Here is a 16,811-nt window from a genome sequence, read left to right on the forward strand (position 1 = left end):
TGGCACCGTCTGTCACAGCACCACAGACCCAGGCAGGAGAAACGTCCGGGGCCCCCTGAGCTCCTCCACCCCACCCCGGACCCGCCTCCCAAGCACGGGGGAGAGAGGGCGGCGGGGGGCGGGGGGGACAGTGAAGGAGAGGGCCTGCCCAGCGCCCCCTTCCCAGACTCCAGTGCGTCCGGCACAGGAGACCTCAGCCGGCCGGGGGAGGAGGGAAAGTCTTTCCACTGAGTGAAGACTGACACGTCCCTCATCCTGTGGGCCAAGGGTTTCAAGTTGATGCTGTATTTGCCACCCAGAGCACCTCGGGTAGAGACGACGGAAATCACGGGACAGCCAACGTTCTTGCAGCGACGACAGGAAAACGGAGTCAGAGACAGTTCAAAGGAGCAGAGGGGGTCAGAGTGCTCTCCGAGGAGCACGGCCTGTTTGAAGTCAGGTTGCAGGTGGGGCCGTGTGGCCGGCCCCCCTGGCATGTGGGGACCGAGTGACCGGGTGGAGACTGTCAGCTGGCCGGCCAGGGCGCTAGTCCTGTTTTTCCACAGTAATGAGTCACCCCGCAAGGAGCTGCATTCCCCAGCCCTTCTCCCAGCGAGGTGCGGTCATGTGACCGAGTCTTCCCAGGGAAGCGTGAGTGGGAGGCACGTGTCCAGCAGCTATGCGTCCTCTGCACGCTTTTCCCTTGCCCTTCCGCAGAACCCAAGTGTGGCGGTGGCTTTGGCCTTGCGGATGGTGACAAGGCCCTAGAGATGGAGGACCCTGAATGACGGGGTGGAGCAGAGCCACCCTCTGGCCTAGCATGCTTACCTCGGACTTTCCCATGGAAAGAAAGGTCAAGTTCTCCTGTTCTAGAGGCTGGGCCTTTTGCTGTGAGTGGCAGGGCCTCTCGCGCCCTGTGAATTACGCTGGCCCCGTTCTCTGCACCAGGTCCAGACGCTGCACCCCGACCTGCTGGCCTTTCTCTCCGGAGAGCAGCCCCCCAGCTGGCCCAGTCACAAAAGCTCTAGGGGAAAACATGCTTTGCAGTGAGACGTGGGTTCAAGCCCAGATCCGTCGCTCAGCTGTGCAACTCTGGGCAAGTGGTTTCACCTCTCTGACCCTCAGTGTCCCTCACGTGTGAAAAACGGGATTCACGACCCTTCTACGTAGCGTTGCCATAGGACCCAGTGACAGGACATGGGGGCGGACCCAGCGCAGCGCTTGGTGAACGGTAAGTGTCTGAGCAGATCCGCTGCCTTTCCCCTCCTCCTCCCCTTCCCGGGTTCCCAGCAGCCTCTGTCCCTGAGCCCCGGCTCGTCCCCCCCACCCCCCATCAGCCCCCACCAAGCTGTGACGCAGACTGAAGTTTTTCTTTTGACTAAGTGACAGGTTCAGGGAGGCGGAACAGAACAAGTCCTTAGAATTCACAGCGCAGAATTCTCTGAACTCAGATTCTCAACATTCCCTTCCGAGGGTCAGGAATGAAAACTGGCTGTGACAAGCTTGTCTCCGAAGGGTCTCCCGGGAGAGGAATGTTCCTACGGTCTGTTCCCACCCTCCGTCCCTGGGCTAAGAGGAGGTTGGCCGGGGAAGTCTTCCTTCTCCGCCAAGCCCGGTGCTGGTTCAGCCCCACTCCAGGCTGCGAGTCCGTGGGCTGCAGGGAGTGGGGCCGGAGCCAGCGCGTTCTGTTTAGAGACGATCGGAATGTCGTGGGTTATGTAACAGGAATATTAATTCTCCTGCAGACAACACAGGGCTGCGAGGGGCTGGTCCCCACCTGCCATTTAGAGCCGAACCACCTGGAACCCGGGAGAGGACCCGCCTTCCTCACCGCGAGCAGCACACGGAGGGGCTGGGGCTGGGCCCGAGGCGCGGGGGAGGCCCACTCTGGCGCACCCGCTGCCTCCCCGTGTAGCCCGGCTCGCGCTGCAGCAGCGCTGACCTGCGGTGCGGCGGGAGTGTCCGCCGCCACGTTATGTGTTTACAAAACCCAGGTCTGGGAAAGCGGCACTGCGACTTGCCTCCCGCACTGGCCTGCTCTGGCTGGTGTGGGCAGAAGCTGGGAGGGAGCTGGGCTCCCCTCCCCCGCCAGGTAGGCAGAGGTTGGGAGCTCTCCCTGGCGCCCCACCTCCACCCCAGGTTCACCTGGTTCTGCCTCCGCGGTAAGCGGGCTCACCTTGCTTTGTGCATAGGCAGGCAGGGGCTTCTCGTGCTGGTTCGTGAGCTCCTGGCACTTGGGGACCTGTCCTACTTTTCTCTGAGCCTGTCGGTGCACGGCCTGACCTGACCTCCACCTCCGGCCTTGCACCCACACGCTCGTGGCCTTTGCTGATTGGTCCGTGGACCCGTCTCCATCTCCCAGAGGTAAATCCCTTCCTCACCCCGTGGAGCTCCACGGCCTCTGGTGTGGAGTCCCCCATCTGCCGCTCCCTCCGCTGTGCCGTCTTGAACACGATACTGCAAACAGACAAACACGAGGAGCGTGTTTCCGCCGGCGCTGAAGATCTGCGGACGGCGCGAGACGAGGCCGGGAACACGGGCAGCCGGCGCGTGCCCGTTTCCCTTCTCCCCCCTCTGCCCAGGGACAGCCGTGGCCAAGGTGGCACGTTTGGAGCTGTGCGGGGACGAGACCCCCCGTCTCCCTCCACCGGCTACCCCACCCACGCCGCTTGCCCCACCCACCGGCTACCCCACCCACTGCTGCTCGCCCAGCGCTAGGAAGGAGCATCCGGAAAGTCGCACGCGGTTGTCAATCACACACAGACCTGGGCGGGGCCATGCCTCGGGCGCGGACTGTCCAAGTGCAGGGAGCTACCCACTGCCACCCTTCAGAGCAGGTGGCTCTCTTCTGCAGGGCTGTCCTGGCCGCTGAGGGGTGGTCAGCACCCCTAACGCCCTCCCACTGCTGTGCGACTGGATGCTGGTCGCACAACACGCCCCCGCCCACCCAGTTTGACCATCAAGAGTGTTTCTAGACGTTGGCAAATGTCCCTGGGGGCGAAATCGATGCTCTGCAGGAGCCACACAGGACTCAGACACGGGGTGACTCCCCTGGGCTGCTGGTCCCCAGGGTGCCTCCCCCGTCTGACCTGGCCGCCCCAGAGGGTCACGGACACTCAGCACCCACACCCACAGGGCCCAGAGGGCGGGGCCGAGAGAGGCTTGGGGCTTTCTTCCTCCGCCTCCCCCACACGCTTCACTTTGAAGAGTGACTCCGACCAGGACGCAGAGCAAGGGCCCCAGGCAAGGGCCACGCGGGGAGGGAAAGGCCAGCTCTGGTGGGGGTTAGGGTTAGGGTTAGGGTTAGAAATACAGAAAAGACACAGGGTCAAGGACGCAGCTTAGAAACAAACCCATTTTAATTGAGGATATTCACAGAGATCTGGGTGAGATCAGGCCACACACCCGTCCTGGCCAAGGTGCCTGGTCTGCTTAGAGGGTTCAAGCGGGGCTGGGAGGGGGCACAGAAGCAGGGTCAGGGCTGCTGCCCTGAGCAGCAGGGGCTGAGGAAGGGTGCAGGGTGAGCAGAGCTGGGGCCGGGCCCTGTGCATTTGTGGGTTCACGTGTGTGTACATTCCATACGTGGGCACGATGTACACAGACTCTGCAGCAGCCCTCAGGGGCGGCACAAAGAGAGGACGCACATCATGGTGTGTGCTGAGCGCCCAGTCCCAGCCCTGCTTCTGCCACTCGTAGACTTGCTGTGTGACCTGGGGCAACTGACTTACCCTCTCTGGGCCTTGGAAAGAGTCACTAGGTGACCACTAAGATTCCTTATGGCCCTAAACATCAATATGTTTCTGGACATTAAAATACAAAATGTTTGTTAAGAGCTGATGACAAGAGCCTTTGGTCTAGAGGTTCGAATCCCGCCAGGCCTGGTGCCCCGTACAGCCCAATCCCAGGCATGAGGAAAACGCCGCCTGCAGCAGCTCCCCCTCCCTCGCCCAGGCTCAGCTCCGACCCCAGGCTGCTCCTCCAAGCCTCCCGACAGCTGCGTGAGCAGCAGGCAGAGGGGGACAGCGGGGTGGGCAGAGGCCAGCTGGGTGCAGGGGAGGGGGCCAGGCCTGGGGAAGGCCCTGGCCTTGGGGTCGTAAAGTGCATCACTCACCCTCGTGGTTTCCCTGCACACAGGGATGCAACACCCAGCAGGTGCTCAATAAATGCTTGAGGAACAAGCACAGTCGAGAAAAGCCTGGCTCCAGGTGGAGCTCTGTCCTGACTGAGTCTCAGTGGAGGCAGGGGCGGGGGGGGGGCGAGGGGCTGGGGCAGCAGCAGCCCCGGCGGCCTGCCCCACCTGCGTGAGCGTAAACTGTAAAGCTCACTGTGGAGGGCAGTGTCCAGCTGCAGACAGGCTGGGAGCCCCGTCGGGGAGGTGGGGGTCTGACCTGGGGGGGCCTGGCCAACGAGGGGCTGCTAGGCTTTACAGTACGAGGATTCCCAGTCTACGCTACAGCTACACACGACATGGGAACGGCTGTGACAGCACAGCACAGCCAGCAGACGGGAGGGACCTGGGAGAGGAGGCGGACGAGGACAGTGGTCCTGGAGCGGGACGTGGTCCAGGAGACGTGGCTGCTCCCCTTTCAAACACACAGATGCTCCTGGCTTGATGTCAGGGACAGTCAGGGGCCAACGTGGGGTGCAGGGAGTCAGGGGTAGAAACAGCTGAGCCAGAGGGCAGGTTTCCACACTGGGAGTATGGGGGTGGGGGGGGGCGGTCTCCTAGCCGCCACCTAAACCAAGCTGGGTCTCACGCCAGGACGGCAGAGCCTCTCCCATCCGCCCCGGGTGCTGCTTTCATCCTGTCACCGCAGGGGTCCTGTCCCCTGTGGCATCAGCGCTTCTCACAGCCCAAGGACAGGAGGCTCTGCCCTGGGTCCTCGCACGAGTCCAGGTGTCTCCCGACCTCGTCTCCCGCTCTGCAGAGAGCCGTCCCCGCACATGGAATGAATCGGAGGGAAGAGGCAGAAAGGCAGGAGAAGGTACAGAGAGAGGTTCGAGGCTGGGGTCCTCCACGCTGGAGCCAGGCCTCTCCCAATACGACTGCCACTGAGTTCTCGTGGGGGAATGCGGGCGTCTGGGGCCACCTCCCGTAAGGCACTGCCCTCGCCCCACCCAGCGTCCCTCCCGCTCACTGGATGGTGCATTTGTCCCGCTCCCGGGCCTGGCCCTCCCGAAGGACCTTGGCCTTGATGTACTTGAGGTCACTGTTGACGCTGGGGCGGCGGGCGAAGGGCGAGACCATGCCGTAGGCATCCGTCTCCTTGACGCGGCGCATGCAGAAGGGCCTGGGGTGGAAGGTGTCGCCGTACTGCACAGAGATCTTGCGGTGCAGCGCGGGGCTCATCTCGTGCGGCAGCTTGGCCATGCTGAAGAGCACGTAGAACATCTCGTCCACGTTGGTGTTCTTCTTGGCCGACACCTCGAAGTAGGCGCAGTTCTCGTCTCCCGACACCAGCAGCTCGGCCTCGGTGGCCGGCACCTGGCGGCAGAGCTCGCTGTGGTCGTTCTTGTTGCCGCAGATGACCATGGGCAGCTCCGCCGCCTCCTTCGTCTTGTTCTTCAGGCAGGACTTGACCTCCAGGATCTGCTTCTGCAGGCGCTTGACCTCATCAAAGGACTCGCGGCTGTCCAGGCTGAACACCAGGATGAAGACGTCGCCTGCAGGGCAGAGAGAAACCCCCACCGCGGTGAGTTCTCGGGCGGCTCCTGCCGGTCCCCTCCCCTCCCCGCGGGGCCACACGGCTGATCTGTGGCAGAACACGGCTGCGACACAGCTCACTCAGCCTACGCTTCCCTGCAGGGCTGGAGGCCCGCGTGTGACTTTGAAGTGTGGAGGCAGCGTTAGAAGAAGAATAAATGCAATCTCCACGACAGGAGGGGTCCTGCCCAGCTTGCTGGGGGCACATCCCCAGGGCCTGGAATCTCACACCTGACGCTGGGCAGGACCCCAGGCTGTTGGCAACGGGCATCTTGCCTCCTCCACTTAAACCACGTGGCCTTCAGCCGGCCACGCAGCAGCCTCTCTCAGCCTCTCAGTCTCACGTCCCCATCGGTCCCATGTGGATGAAACACTGCCTTGTGGGGTGACCTTGAGGGTCACAGGAGATAATGACGGCAGTGTCGCTGGTCAGTGGCCTTAGGTATCAACAATAATCATGAGAACAGGCCCTTGCAGGAGCCTGCGTGGGTCACACACTTCCTGCCCATGTCTTCCCTGACTCTTGACAAAACCTGGGTGAGATTTCGTTATCTTCACGGTAGATAGAGGAGAGCAAACTGCGGCTCAGCAAGGGTGAGCCACTGCCCCGGGTCACACAGCTCCGACGTGGCCCGGCCGAGATGTGGGTCCCCGTCTGCCCGCACTTAGCCAGTGCCCAGCACGCAGTAGGTGCCTTCTGCTTCTTGAATAAATCTCAAAAGAATAATAATCGAACTCTGGCCTCCAAGGCCCACACCCTCCCTAGTTTTGGCTCACTGCATCTCTCAAGGCCTTTGACTCGGACACAGGGACGAGGTGGAGGAGGCAGGGGCGGCAGAGAGGGCTGGCGCCTTCACCGCAGTTCCCGGATCTTACTACGGTGATCACAGTCTCACACTCAGAGGACCTTCCTCGCTTTGGCGAGGTGACAAGATCCCTGTTTTACAGACGAGGAAACTGAGGCTCAGAGGCGTCAGCAACGGGCCCACGTGACCCCAGAGCACAGCTGTCCCCACAACCGCACATGCCTCATGCGGAACTGCGTCCGGCCAGTGGTGTGCTCTGAACAGTGCGCTCTGCAGCAGAGGGGGACTCGGTCACCCTCTCCTTACCTCCCGGTGCCCCGCACACGGTGCGTGTTCATGCAAGCGGCCGAGTGGGCAGGACCCGATGGGACGGGATGAATGACAGTGTGGGCAGCCCCCGCCCGGTAACCAGACCCTCTCGGCCGCCAAGCCCGTTCCGTTAGGCTGATCCTGGGCCCCGGAGGGTGCAGCAGCCTTGACATAGTCAGACGCACGAGTGCGGTACCAGGCTGCAGAGGCAGCCAGCGGGGCTGGCAGCTGGAAGGAACGGATGGCGGTGGAGCTGGTGGTTTCAGAGTGCCCTGTGCACCAGCACCAGGTTGGAAGATGAGGTACGGGCTGGTGCGTGGAAAAGCAAGCAGCAGACACATGTGCTCGGAATGGTATATGCACGGGAGAGAGACAGAAAAAAAATACTCTCTTTTATGGGGATGCAAATATGAATGCCGATGTGTTCATGGGGGGGAGGGCCAGAAGGGTTCACGCCAGGCTGATGGGGTAGCCACTTCCAGGAGGGGGCAGAGCCTGGTGGGGGAGGGGGTGACATGTGCCAAGGGGGCTTTCTAGCCTTGTCTATGTGTTTGAAGGAGGGTGTGTTGTATATTATTTGTGTAATTAAAAATGTATCTTAAAAACGTGCATGGGGTCCCTCTCTGCATCCCCCCTCTCCTTCCCTCTGGTATTAGCCTCGTCAACATGGCGGGGTTCTCAGGCCCCTCCCCGAGAGCAGACATTCCTGCAACATTCACTGTGCGCTGGAAGAGCCCCCCACCCCTGTGTCTCCCTCCCTCCAGTGCTCTCAGCCGCCCCCGGAGGAAGCACGGCTATACCCACCAGGCAGCTGGAGAGACTGGGATTCAGACCTCCGGTCCCAGGTCTAGACCACACAGTGGGGGGCCGGAACTCGCGCCCAGGCCCACCCAGGGCGCCTCTATCCACATGCTGTGTCTCCCAAACATGGGCTGAGGGGGTCTGAGTGCAGTCTGTGCCCGGCGGTCAGCGAGGACAGTCTCAGGAGGAGACTGTTTGCCAGGGCTACCCAAGAGGGGGCTGGACCGGGGCATGGGGGGAGGGGCGGGCGTGGCATGGTGTTCTTGGCGCAGAAGTGTCTGACTTGGGGGTTATTTTCACAGTGCCCGGAGGATGGGTTCCGTGCTCATTCCCCCTTCATCACTGCCCAGCAACGGGAGGGGCATGGCTCAGGATGAGAGCAGGCAGAGCCCGAGGCAGGCACGCCATAAACGCGGCCTTCGTTTGGTGCTAGTCTTTATTGAGCACTTACTATCTGCTTACCTAGCACTTCTCATCCATTAACTCGTTTAGTTCTCACGGTGACCTTTGGGATGGCTGCTGTGTGATGCACACAAGCAGGTGAGAAAGCCGAGGCACAGAGAGATGACGCCTGCGTCCGGGACATGACCAGGAAGCAGGGGAACCAGGATTCGGACCCAGGCAGCCTGGGCTCTGGGCCTGCCCTCTGAGCTACCACACAAAACTGCCCGAACCACACAGATGACGCCCCAGCCCCGCATCTGCACCTGCCCTCATCGTCCCCGACCAGCGGCCGTCTCCCTCTGTCCCCCGCCACTCCCGGCAGGGCCAGGAGGCCACAGGACAGCCGAGCAGTAAAGCAGGAGACAGACTTCCGTTTACCAGCTGTGTTACCTCCAGAGTGACTGCACCTCACTGGGCCTCAGCTGCCCCGCCTGTAAAGGGGAGGCCAACACCGGTCTCCCAGGTTAGTTGCGAGGATTAAAGAAACAAATGCCAAGCTCCAAGATTGGGTGCAGACACACAGCTCTTGGTAAGTGTTAGCTGACACCACCACCGTTACTGCAATGATTACCGACTCCCCAGCATGGGCAGGGCCCCCCTCTGCCTGGTCCTGTTGGTACCGCTCTCAGAGGTGGCAAAGGGCAGGGGGTGTCAAGAGACCTGAGCCCGGCAGACTGACCACGGGCTGTGGAGCAAGGCTGAGTCACCTCCCCCGCACCCAGGAGGGCGGCAGCAGCCCCTGTTCCCGGGAGAAGAACGGCCCCAGTGCCTTCCCTGGTCAGCTCCCAATCTGTACAGCAGCACTGGGAGTCGTGAGTGATCAACCCGGGGTCAGGGAGGATGGGAACTGGGCCCTGGCTCCCACAGCTGCTCAGGCAAGCAGCAGCACCTCTCTGCCCCTCAAAGTCAGTGCACGGGGGGCTTCTCGTGACCTTCACCTCAGAGGACGGAGAGGCAGGTGCTTTGCAAACTGTAAAGTGCCGAGCACACACGCCTATGTAGGCGTCGCCCGTGCCCACCCCAGGCACCCACCTGTGAGGATGGACAGCCTGCGCATGGCGGGGAAGGGGTGGTTGCCGGACGTGTCCAGGATGTCCAGCTGGTACATGTCGCCTCGGATGTTGTAGACCTTGCGGTGGAAGTCCTCGATGGTGGGCGTGTACTGGTCCTCGAAGCGGCCGTTGAGGAAGCGAGAGACGATGGAGCTCTTGCCCACCCGCGAGGCGCCCAGCACCACCATGCGGTACGAGTTCTTGGCGGGCACGCTGAAGGTGCAGTTCCCACTGGACAAGGTCTTCATCATGGCTCGGGGCTGCGACAGAGAGCAGGGAACGGACGTCAGGGGGCCCCGAGGAGGCCCTGCGGCCCTTGCTGGGGGCGCTGGCCCCCTCTGCCTGGCTCCTGACTGGGTCTCACGTTCCTGTCTGTAAAATGGGAACGGCGGAGCAGGGTTTCTCTCGGAGGCTTTGGAGTTCTGCCCATTCATTCCTTCGTACCCTGTGTCTTTCCTCCTCCGTTCTGCCACCCACTCACTCACTCACTCACTCACCCCCCTAAGTATCCCAGCACGGGACTGCTGGGGCTTGAAGCCTCGCTTTATCACCAGCTCACTGTGGCTTCTGGGCACGTAGCCTAACATCCCTGGGGGCCACTTTTCTCGTCTATGAAATGGCTCAACTCTCAGGGCTGCTCAAAAGGGCTCCCTGCCTGGCCGGGTCTCAGAAATGTCAGCTCGTAAACGGTGCCACCAGGGTGTCCACCAGTCCGGCAGCACGTACATCCCGCAGACCACGCCCCCACCCTGGAGCGCACGATCGACCTGCTCCCTCTAGCCAATCACACCTTCGGCACCAACAGCCCCTCCAGGGGAAGGGCAGCTCTGCTGCAGCCAGATTTCAAGGCATGGGGAGGGATTTGGTAAAATTGGAATGGGGGGTTCTACAGAAGGGGCTCTGGTTGGGCCTGAATGCCACGTGTCACTGCTACAGTGAGGACAACTTCCTTCGCACTCCCTGGTGGTGACCTCGACCTCCGGGAAGATGACACGGAAGGACTAAAATGCTTAATGACAGAGATCCTAGGTCATCGACGGGGAGCCCTGCTAGACCGGGTCACGCATGACGGCACCGGGCCCTGGCGGGGACCACATTCTGAACCCTCTGGGTGTCCCGCACATATTACAGAACTGAAGAAGCTTAAATTGTTGTTTACGGTTCGACTTCCAGAGAAAGCCTTGTTTGCTGTCCCTAAAAAGACGAGCCGGTGGCCGCGCCCTTGCGTGAGCGGTCTGACGTGAACCAGGAGACGGCCCCTCACTCCCGGTCCCCACGGCTCTGGAGCAGGCCCAGCCGAACGCCTGCACGTGGGGGCGGGGAAGAAGCCCACGCTGCGGACACAGCTCTGCCCGACACAGAGCAAACGTGGTGGAGAAGGGTTTTTGCTTCATCCCGCTCCCGAACCCTCAGTTGCCACCTGCTTTCCATTGTTTGAATAGTCACGTTGACATGAAGAACTAGACGGCGGTGTGACGTACGCAGTAGTGTTTAATGTGCTTTTGGTTCTCCTCACACGTTTTTATATATTAAAGAAAGTGGGCTTCTTATTCATATTCATTTTTTAATTTTGCATTACATTTCAAAAATTCTTTTAAAAACAAGAAGAAGAAGAAGAACTCTTCTTAGAGCCTACTCTCTCCCTGCCCCCTCCCAATGCTGGCTTCCCAGAAGCCTGTGACTCCCGGACACGGCATGGAGAGGGCACGAGAGCATTTGTGGGCATGGTGGGGGCGGGGGGCAGGGGCTGTGGCCTTGCAGCCCTCCCAGAGGAAGGGCAGGCCGGTCCAGACAGCCTCCCCCGGGCCCGAGCCCAAGCCCGGGCTGCCCAGTAATGTTCGCCCCCGGCGTCCTGGGAGTTTGCCACCTCAGGAGGTCCAGAGACCCAGGCGAGGGGGGTGTATCGGAGAAATGACCCAAGAACAACGCCCTCATGATGCCAAGGCTTCCCAGGTTTGGATGTACCCAGAACTTTCTGAGCCAGCCTCCTGGCCTTGTAGAAAGAGGCTGAAATGGCTCCAAGCCCCAAACCCCGAGTGGGCATAAGTGAACCTCCAGGGGCCACAGCCAGCAGCCCCACCCCAAAGGCCCCTCGCAGCCCAGACACCCTGCCCTCCCATCTCCACACCCAGCAGAATCTCACAGGGCCCCGGGGCCCCCGTCCCTCCATCAGGCTGAGCTCTGCCTGGGCTCCTTAGCTCAGGCTGGTCCCTCCCTTGGAAGACCCTCTTCCCTTTAGGTTTCAGGGTCTGGCTCCATGCCCCCTCCTCTCTGAAGGCCCCTCGGACCCCCACCCACCGCAGCAGGAATCCCTCCCCTCTCTAGAGAAGAGAAGCTACAAATGGATGCAGGCTGGCCTGCTGGAGTATCAACCCCCCTCCCCGGGGCTACCACCCATGGTGGTGCGGGCTGGGTGTGGGAAAATGGGGGCTGCCTTTGCGCAGGTCCTCTGCTCGGAGACAGCACAGAGAGCCCCGCATGTGCTAGCTCCGATCCCCTGCCCCCGCACCCCCCAACGGCCCATTTACCCAAAGGCTCGCTCTCTCCCACATCACGCTGTTGCATCCGCCTTGGTGCCGAGAGACCGGAGGCGGAGGGAGACAGCGCCTGCGTGCGGGTCTCCCGACACGCGTCCTGCCCACCTGCCCGACCGGGAGCGGCTCTCAGAAATACCTTTTTAGAAAGCTCTTATTGGTCGCGCTTGTCAATTCCCGCGGCGTGCACACGGCCGCCGGGCCGGTTCCAAGATGATGTCAATGAATGAGTTACAAAGAGGCTCACACAATGAGCTCGCTCAGCACACCGTGACCCCGGGCCCGCAGCCGGGATAATGATCGCCGCGCTCCAAGCCCCTGCCGTGTGCCCAGCACTGTGCCAAGTATAAAAGAGTAACAGCTGACATTTATTTTGCAGTTAACGTATGTCAGAATGTTCTAAGTGCCGAATGCATAATAACCCCCTTCACCCCTCAGTCATCCCAGAAGGCAGGTGGAGTTTTCCCAATGCCCAGATGGAGAAATCGAAGCCCAGAGAAGTTTAGTAACTTGCTCGTGACTACACGGCCCATAGCCGGGAGAGGAGGAGCAGGCGGGCCGTCCAACCTGTGCTGTGGAGTCTCCTCACCACCTCCCTATACATTATCTTCCTCGTTTCACAAGTAAGGCCCCGGGTGCTGAAAAGCTCCGTGACTGGTCCATGAGTTTAATAAGTGAGCCGGGTCAGTGGCTCCAGCCTAAGCCTCTCACACCACTCACCCAGTTCACGTCTGAAGCCATCTTTCCATGTGTCCCACAGGATTTTGGTGCCATGTACACGGCAGGCGCTCAGTAAGTGATCCATGAATGGACGAAGCAAATGTCTGGGGCTTCTCCCTCCAGCCCCACCCTGCCTGGCAGGCCCAGGGGCTGTGATGGGGAGGGCCTCAATGCCCTGGGCACACTCCCAAGTGGGGAGCAGGGGTGCAAGACCAACAGCGGGGAGCCCTTCTCAGTCTCCTCTGGGCCTGGGCGAGCCGGCCTGGGCCTTCGTCAGGGATGCGGGAGGGAGAGGCCCCACACCAGGACGTCCCCCTCCCCACGTCCTTCTGCAGGGAGCTTGCCTCTGCTGGTGGTCACCTCTGTCTAGACCGAGAAGGAAGGAGGCCAGCAGCCCCCAGGGACAGTGTTTGTCTCCATCCCTGCCTGCCCCAGCCCCTGCCCCTAGGGCTCCTGGTGCAGACATGCTCATATCAGTGACTGAATGGGCTAAGGAGCAGAGAGGAGGCAGGGGGTCAGAGAGAGGAGGCAGGGGGTCAGAGAGAGGAGAGGCAGGGGGTCAGAGAGAGGAGGCAGGGGGTCAGAGAGAGGAGAGAAGGGGTCAGAGAGAGGCAAAGGAGGGAAAAAGATCTGCGGCTTTGCTCTTTGAGAGAAGAATGGGAGTCTTCATAGGGCCTCCGCCACGTGGGGCTCTGTGAGGCACCAGACACCTGGACACCAGGTGACAGCACCTCTGTGGGCCACGCCCCCCACCCCCACACCTGTCTTCCCTTCTCTGCCCCCGGAGGAGGTGCTGTGGGCAGCACCGTGGGCACAGCTTCTCTCCTCCTCCATGGCCTGTTCTTCCCTCTCTTTAGCCAGGCTGACGCTACACAGCGAGAAGCAGACAAGGGTTGGAGTTCAAAGGGCTCTTTTAGAGTTCAGAGTGCCACCCTGCTAGTTAACGGGAACTGGCAGCAGCACCAGCTCCCAATGCAGGTTCTGTGACCTGGCTGACCCCACCCAGGGCCATTCTAAGGGGACCTGGGGGGGGCAGAAAGGCCTGGAGCTGAGATGGGGTGGGGCCATTCTGGGGGAACAGTCACCCCAGCCAGGCAGGCTTCCATCATGCTGGGTACCCTGTGCCTGATTCCGAGGATTTCATAACAGCCCTGTAAAGAGGGGGCCACCATGGACCCACTGGACCAACAGGGACACTGGTGTCACTTGCCTGGGTTCACACGGAGAGCTGGCCAGGCCAGGATTAAACTCAGGCTGTTGGCTCCGAAGCCTGGGCTCCTACCTGTGTGAAGACCCACCCCCAGGCCACAACCAGAGTCTTTCAAAACAGCGTCTGACTCCGTGAAGCCTCAGCTGGAGTCAGGCAGGGAAATGACCCTATTTCATTCTCACTCCCGCTCTCTCCTCACAGGCAGCTGGGTGCGGGCACCCTGCCCAGGGCTCTCCCCCAAACTCTGCTCAGCAGCTCCCGGCGAATGCACCCCTGCACTCACCCTCTTCTTCTCTGAGCCCCTCCCCCAGCGCCTGCCTGGAAGGTGGAGGGGTCAGCTGAGCAAGGGCAGGAGAATGAGAGTCTGGACGCACCCTCCTCCCTGGGAGCCCCCTGGAGCAGCAACACTGCACTGTCCTCCCCTGTCCTCCCCCCCACCCCAACCCCTGGCCTCCTCCACTAGGGCACACCCCAGCCTCTCTGGACACACACGGACAGACTGGCCTCCATGCCCATGCTGAGATGAGTCCTGAGGGCTTTGCAAAGCCAACCTCTCCTCCTTGGCGGCTCGGGTTGGAAGAAAGCAGGCGGGCAGCAGCTGTCAGCAGACCAGCTCTGCCTCCCACCAGCTCCGTAACCCCGGGTGGATGGCCTGGCCTGGTGGGGCTGGTCTGCCCCTCGGAGGGATACGGCAGAAACAAACCCAGAGTGCGACCCTGAGGGGTCAGGGAGAAGCCAAAAGGCTGAAACAGCTCCTGGCACACAGCAAAGGGGGTCCCTGGCTTTGTGGCGCTTCTTGGAGCGTCCAGGTAGGGCAGCACTGGAGTACGGGCAGAGGTCTGGGGGACCCATCTTGTCTCTCTGGTGCCGGGGAAGCCTGAATCAGGGGCTCCTGAGCTGGCTGCCCTTCCCAGCCCGGTCTCCTACGTCCCACGAGGTCCTGGACAACATCCTCCATCCTCCTCCCAGGGCTGGGGGCGGTGGGAGGGGAGGTCAGAGGAGGGCCCCCTGGCCAGCTGAGGAGGGGACACCCATCCTGGGCAGGAAACACCCAGAAAAAGCTGGAGGGACTCTGGACAAGGAAGGCGTTCCTGAATCCTCCCTCCTCAGAGGAGGTCCTCATGGGGGCTGGGGGGACAGGGCACCGGCTGGCCACATCCCAGCCCCACCCCCGTCCAGGTAAGCAGGCAGCAGCTGGCCCAGGAAGGAGGGTGGCAGTGTTTGGGGAAGGTAAGTACTTCTTCCTCCCTGAGACTGCTTCCTCATACTTAAATGGGCTCTTAAATGGAAGCTCCTTGCACCAAATCAGTAAGAAGTTCAATAAGTCTTTCTTACCAGGTATGAGTCAAGGGCCTCACACCCAGCTTGGCACATAATAGGTGCTCAACTAATTTCATTTTCTCTAAATAGGTAGAGTTGCCTGATGGACCTGACGCATATTAGGAGCCGGGCCAGTTTTACCATGGTAGTCCCGTAAAGCTTCACCCAGCCTTCCTCCGACCATCCTCAACCCTTTCCTCCGGGCTCCTCACTTCACCCAGCTCCCCATTTCTGTAGGGCGTCTCTCTCCTACCTGGGAATGGCGGACTGGGCCTCTGGTTCGGCTCGGAGGGCTGCCTGGAAGCGCCTGGAGGTGCGGGGAACAGCCTGCCTCCCCGGCCGCCGAGCCTTCCAGGGATTGCGGCGGCCCCCGGGTCACTGCGCCGGGCTCCTCCTCTGTGCGGCTCTGAGCGCCGGGCTGGTCGCAGCCGGGCGAGGGAGCAGGGGGAGCCGGTGTCCCATGGGTGGGTTCCGAGGGCTCGGCGGGGCCCGGGTGCTGGGCGGGCTCCGGCTCGTCGCCGCCGGCCCTGCCCTGCCCCGACCCGGGGGACTCCTGCTGAGCCAGGTGCCCGGAGGCGTGGGGACGTTCGATCCCGGGGTCCCCGCCTGGGGCTCCGGGCTGGGGGGGAGAGCGGTGGGGGAGACTCTGGGGCTTAAAGGGAGTCCTTAGAGACTCCCAGAGGACCCTTTGGAGGTGGCTCTGGGTGCATGCGTGGGTGGCCGCACTCGTCCTGGCCCACCCCAAAGGGGGTCGCTCGGGGTGGAGAGCTGCCCAGCTCGGCCGCGGCCTCCTCCGCTGCCCGCCGCTCTGAAGCTCTCCCCGCGCGGGAGGCAGGACTCCTTTCTGAACCCCTGAGAAGCGATGCCGGCGGCGGAAAGAGGAGGAAGGCGCTGAGCTCCGCGTGCGCGTGTGGGAGGGGGCCTTGAACGCCGCCCCAAGGTTTCGCAGCTCCGAGTTCGCCTGAACCGGCTCCTCCTCCCACTTCACCTCCAGTGGCCCCCAGAGCCGGCGAACTTTCTGTCGGCAGGGCCCCCGGCTCCTCCCTCCTTCCTGCTCCCTAAGGCGAACGCCCCACGGAGCAAGGTCAACGGTCCCTCGGAAAAGTGGTCAGAGCCCAGGGTCCTGAGGGCGGTCCCAGTAGCAGTAGTCTGGGCGCCCTCTGCCGTCCCTGCGAGAGTCCCTAGACGACCCGCCGCGCGGCGCCCACCCACCCACTCTGCAGCTCTGAGCCGCGGGTCCAGCAGCCCCGCGCAAGCCTCCGCCTCTGGGAGCCTGCTCACCCGCCCTCTCCCGGCGCCCCGCCCCCAGCACCGCGCTCGGCCAATGGGTGGTGGGTCCCGCTGCCTGGTCCCGCCCCTACCTCCCCGCCCCCTACCGCTGGGGCTCCGCAGTCTGGCGCTCCGCGTGCCCGGGCGCGTGGGACTGTGACCGCTGAGGTGGTGGCCGGGGACGCGCTCCGTGACCGGAAGGAGGCACGGGCCTCGGAGGCTGACGTCTGCGCTCTCACTCACACGCACACCACCCCGGCTGCAGGTGACTTGCGAGGGTCCCGCCGCCAGTTGGCCGGGGGGCCCCAGCTGCTCACGCTGGGACGGTCCACAGCCCACGAGCCATGGCTCCTGCGCCGTCCTCCATCGTGGAAATCCCCAGATGCCCAGCTGTACACCCTGAGCCGCAGCCTCCCGAGGTCTCGTGGCCCTCAGGACCCCAGGAGATAGCACATGGGCCGCGCACGTGCCACTAGGAGGGGCCGCGGAGTCAACTTGGCCTAGAACGCCGGCATGGAGGTCTGCACTGTGTGCACGTCTGGGAGAGCACTGTAGAGACAGCCCTGCCTGGGACGTACGCGGTGCCCCCGGGCAGCGCCTGGCACAGCGCCTCGCTCACCTCCATCCTCCACCCCTAGAACGAGGGCAAACGCCAGTCATTCT

At 62.3% G+C, this 16,811-nt stretch overlaps 1 protein-coding gene and 1 pseudogene across 2 annotated transcripts; one reads left to right on the forward strand and one right to left on the reverse strand.

Moving 5' to 3' along the window:
- Window positions 1-3,316: 3,316 nt before the first annotated feature.
- Window positions 3,317-16,295, reverse strand: RASD2 (RASD family member 2). 2 transcript variants are annotated; one of them, XM_045826704.1, is made up of 3 exons: window positions 16,256-16,295; window positions 9,076-9,355; window positions 3,317-5,643 (listed from the first exon to the last, which is right to left on the reverse strand). In XM_045826704.1, exons 2-3 carry the CDS (start codon window positions 9,344-9,346, stop codon window positions 5,114-5,116), a joined length of 801 nt encoding a protein of 266 aa, XP_045682660.1. In that variant the 5' UTR covers window positions 9,347-9,355; window positions 16,256-16,295; the 3' UTR covers window positions 3,317-5,113. The 2 variants fall into 2 exon arrangements, with proteins under 2 accessions (XP_045682660.1, XP_045682659.1); XM_045826703.1 differs by lacking the exon at window positions 16,256-16,295 and adding an exon at window positions 15,133-15,983.
- Window positions 9,768-16,598, forward strand: LOC123810571 (annotated as a pseudogene).
- The last annotated feature ends 213 nt before the right edge of the window (window positions 16,599-16,811 follow it).

The sequence above is a fragment of the Phyllostomus hastatus genome, unplaced genomic scaffold, assembly GCF_019186645.2.
Source record: "Phyllostomus hastatus isolate PE091 unplaced genomic scaffold, TTU_PhHast_1.1 phas_scaffold_755, whole genome shotgun sequence".
Taxonomy (NCBI): domain Eukaryota; kingdom Metazoa; phylum Chordata; class Mammalia; order Chiroptera; family Phyllostomidae; genus Phyllostomus; species Phyllostomus hastatus.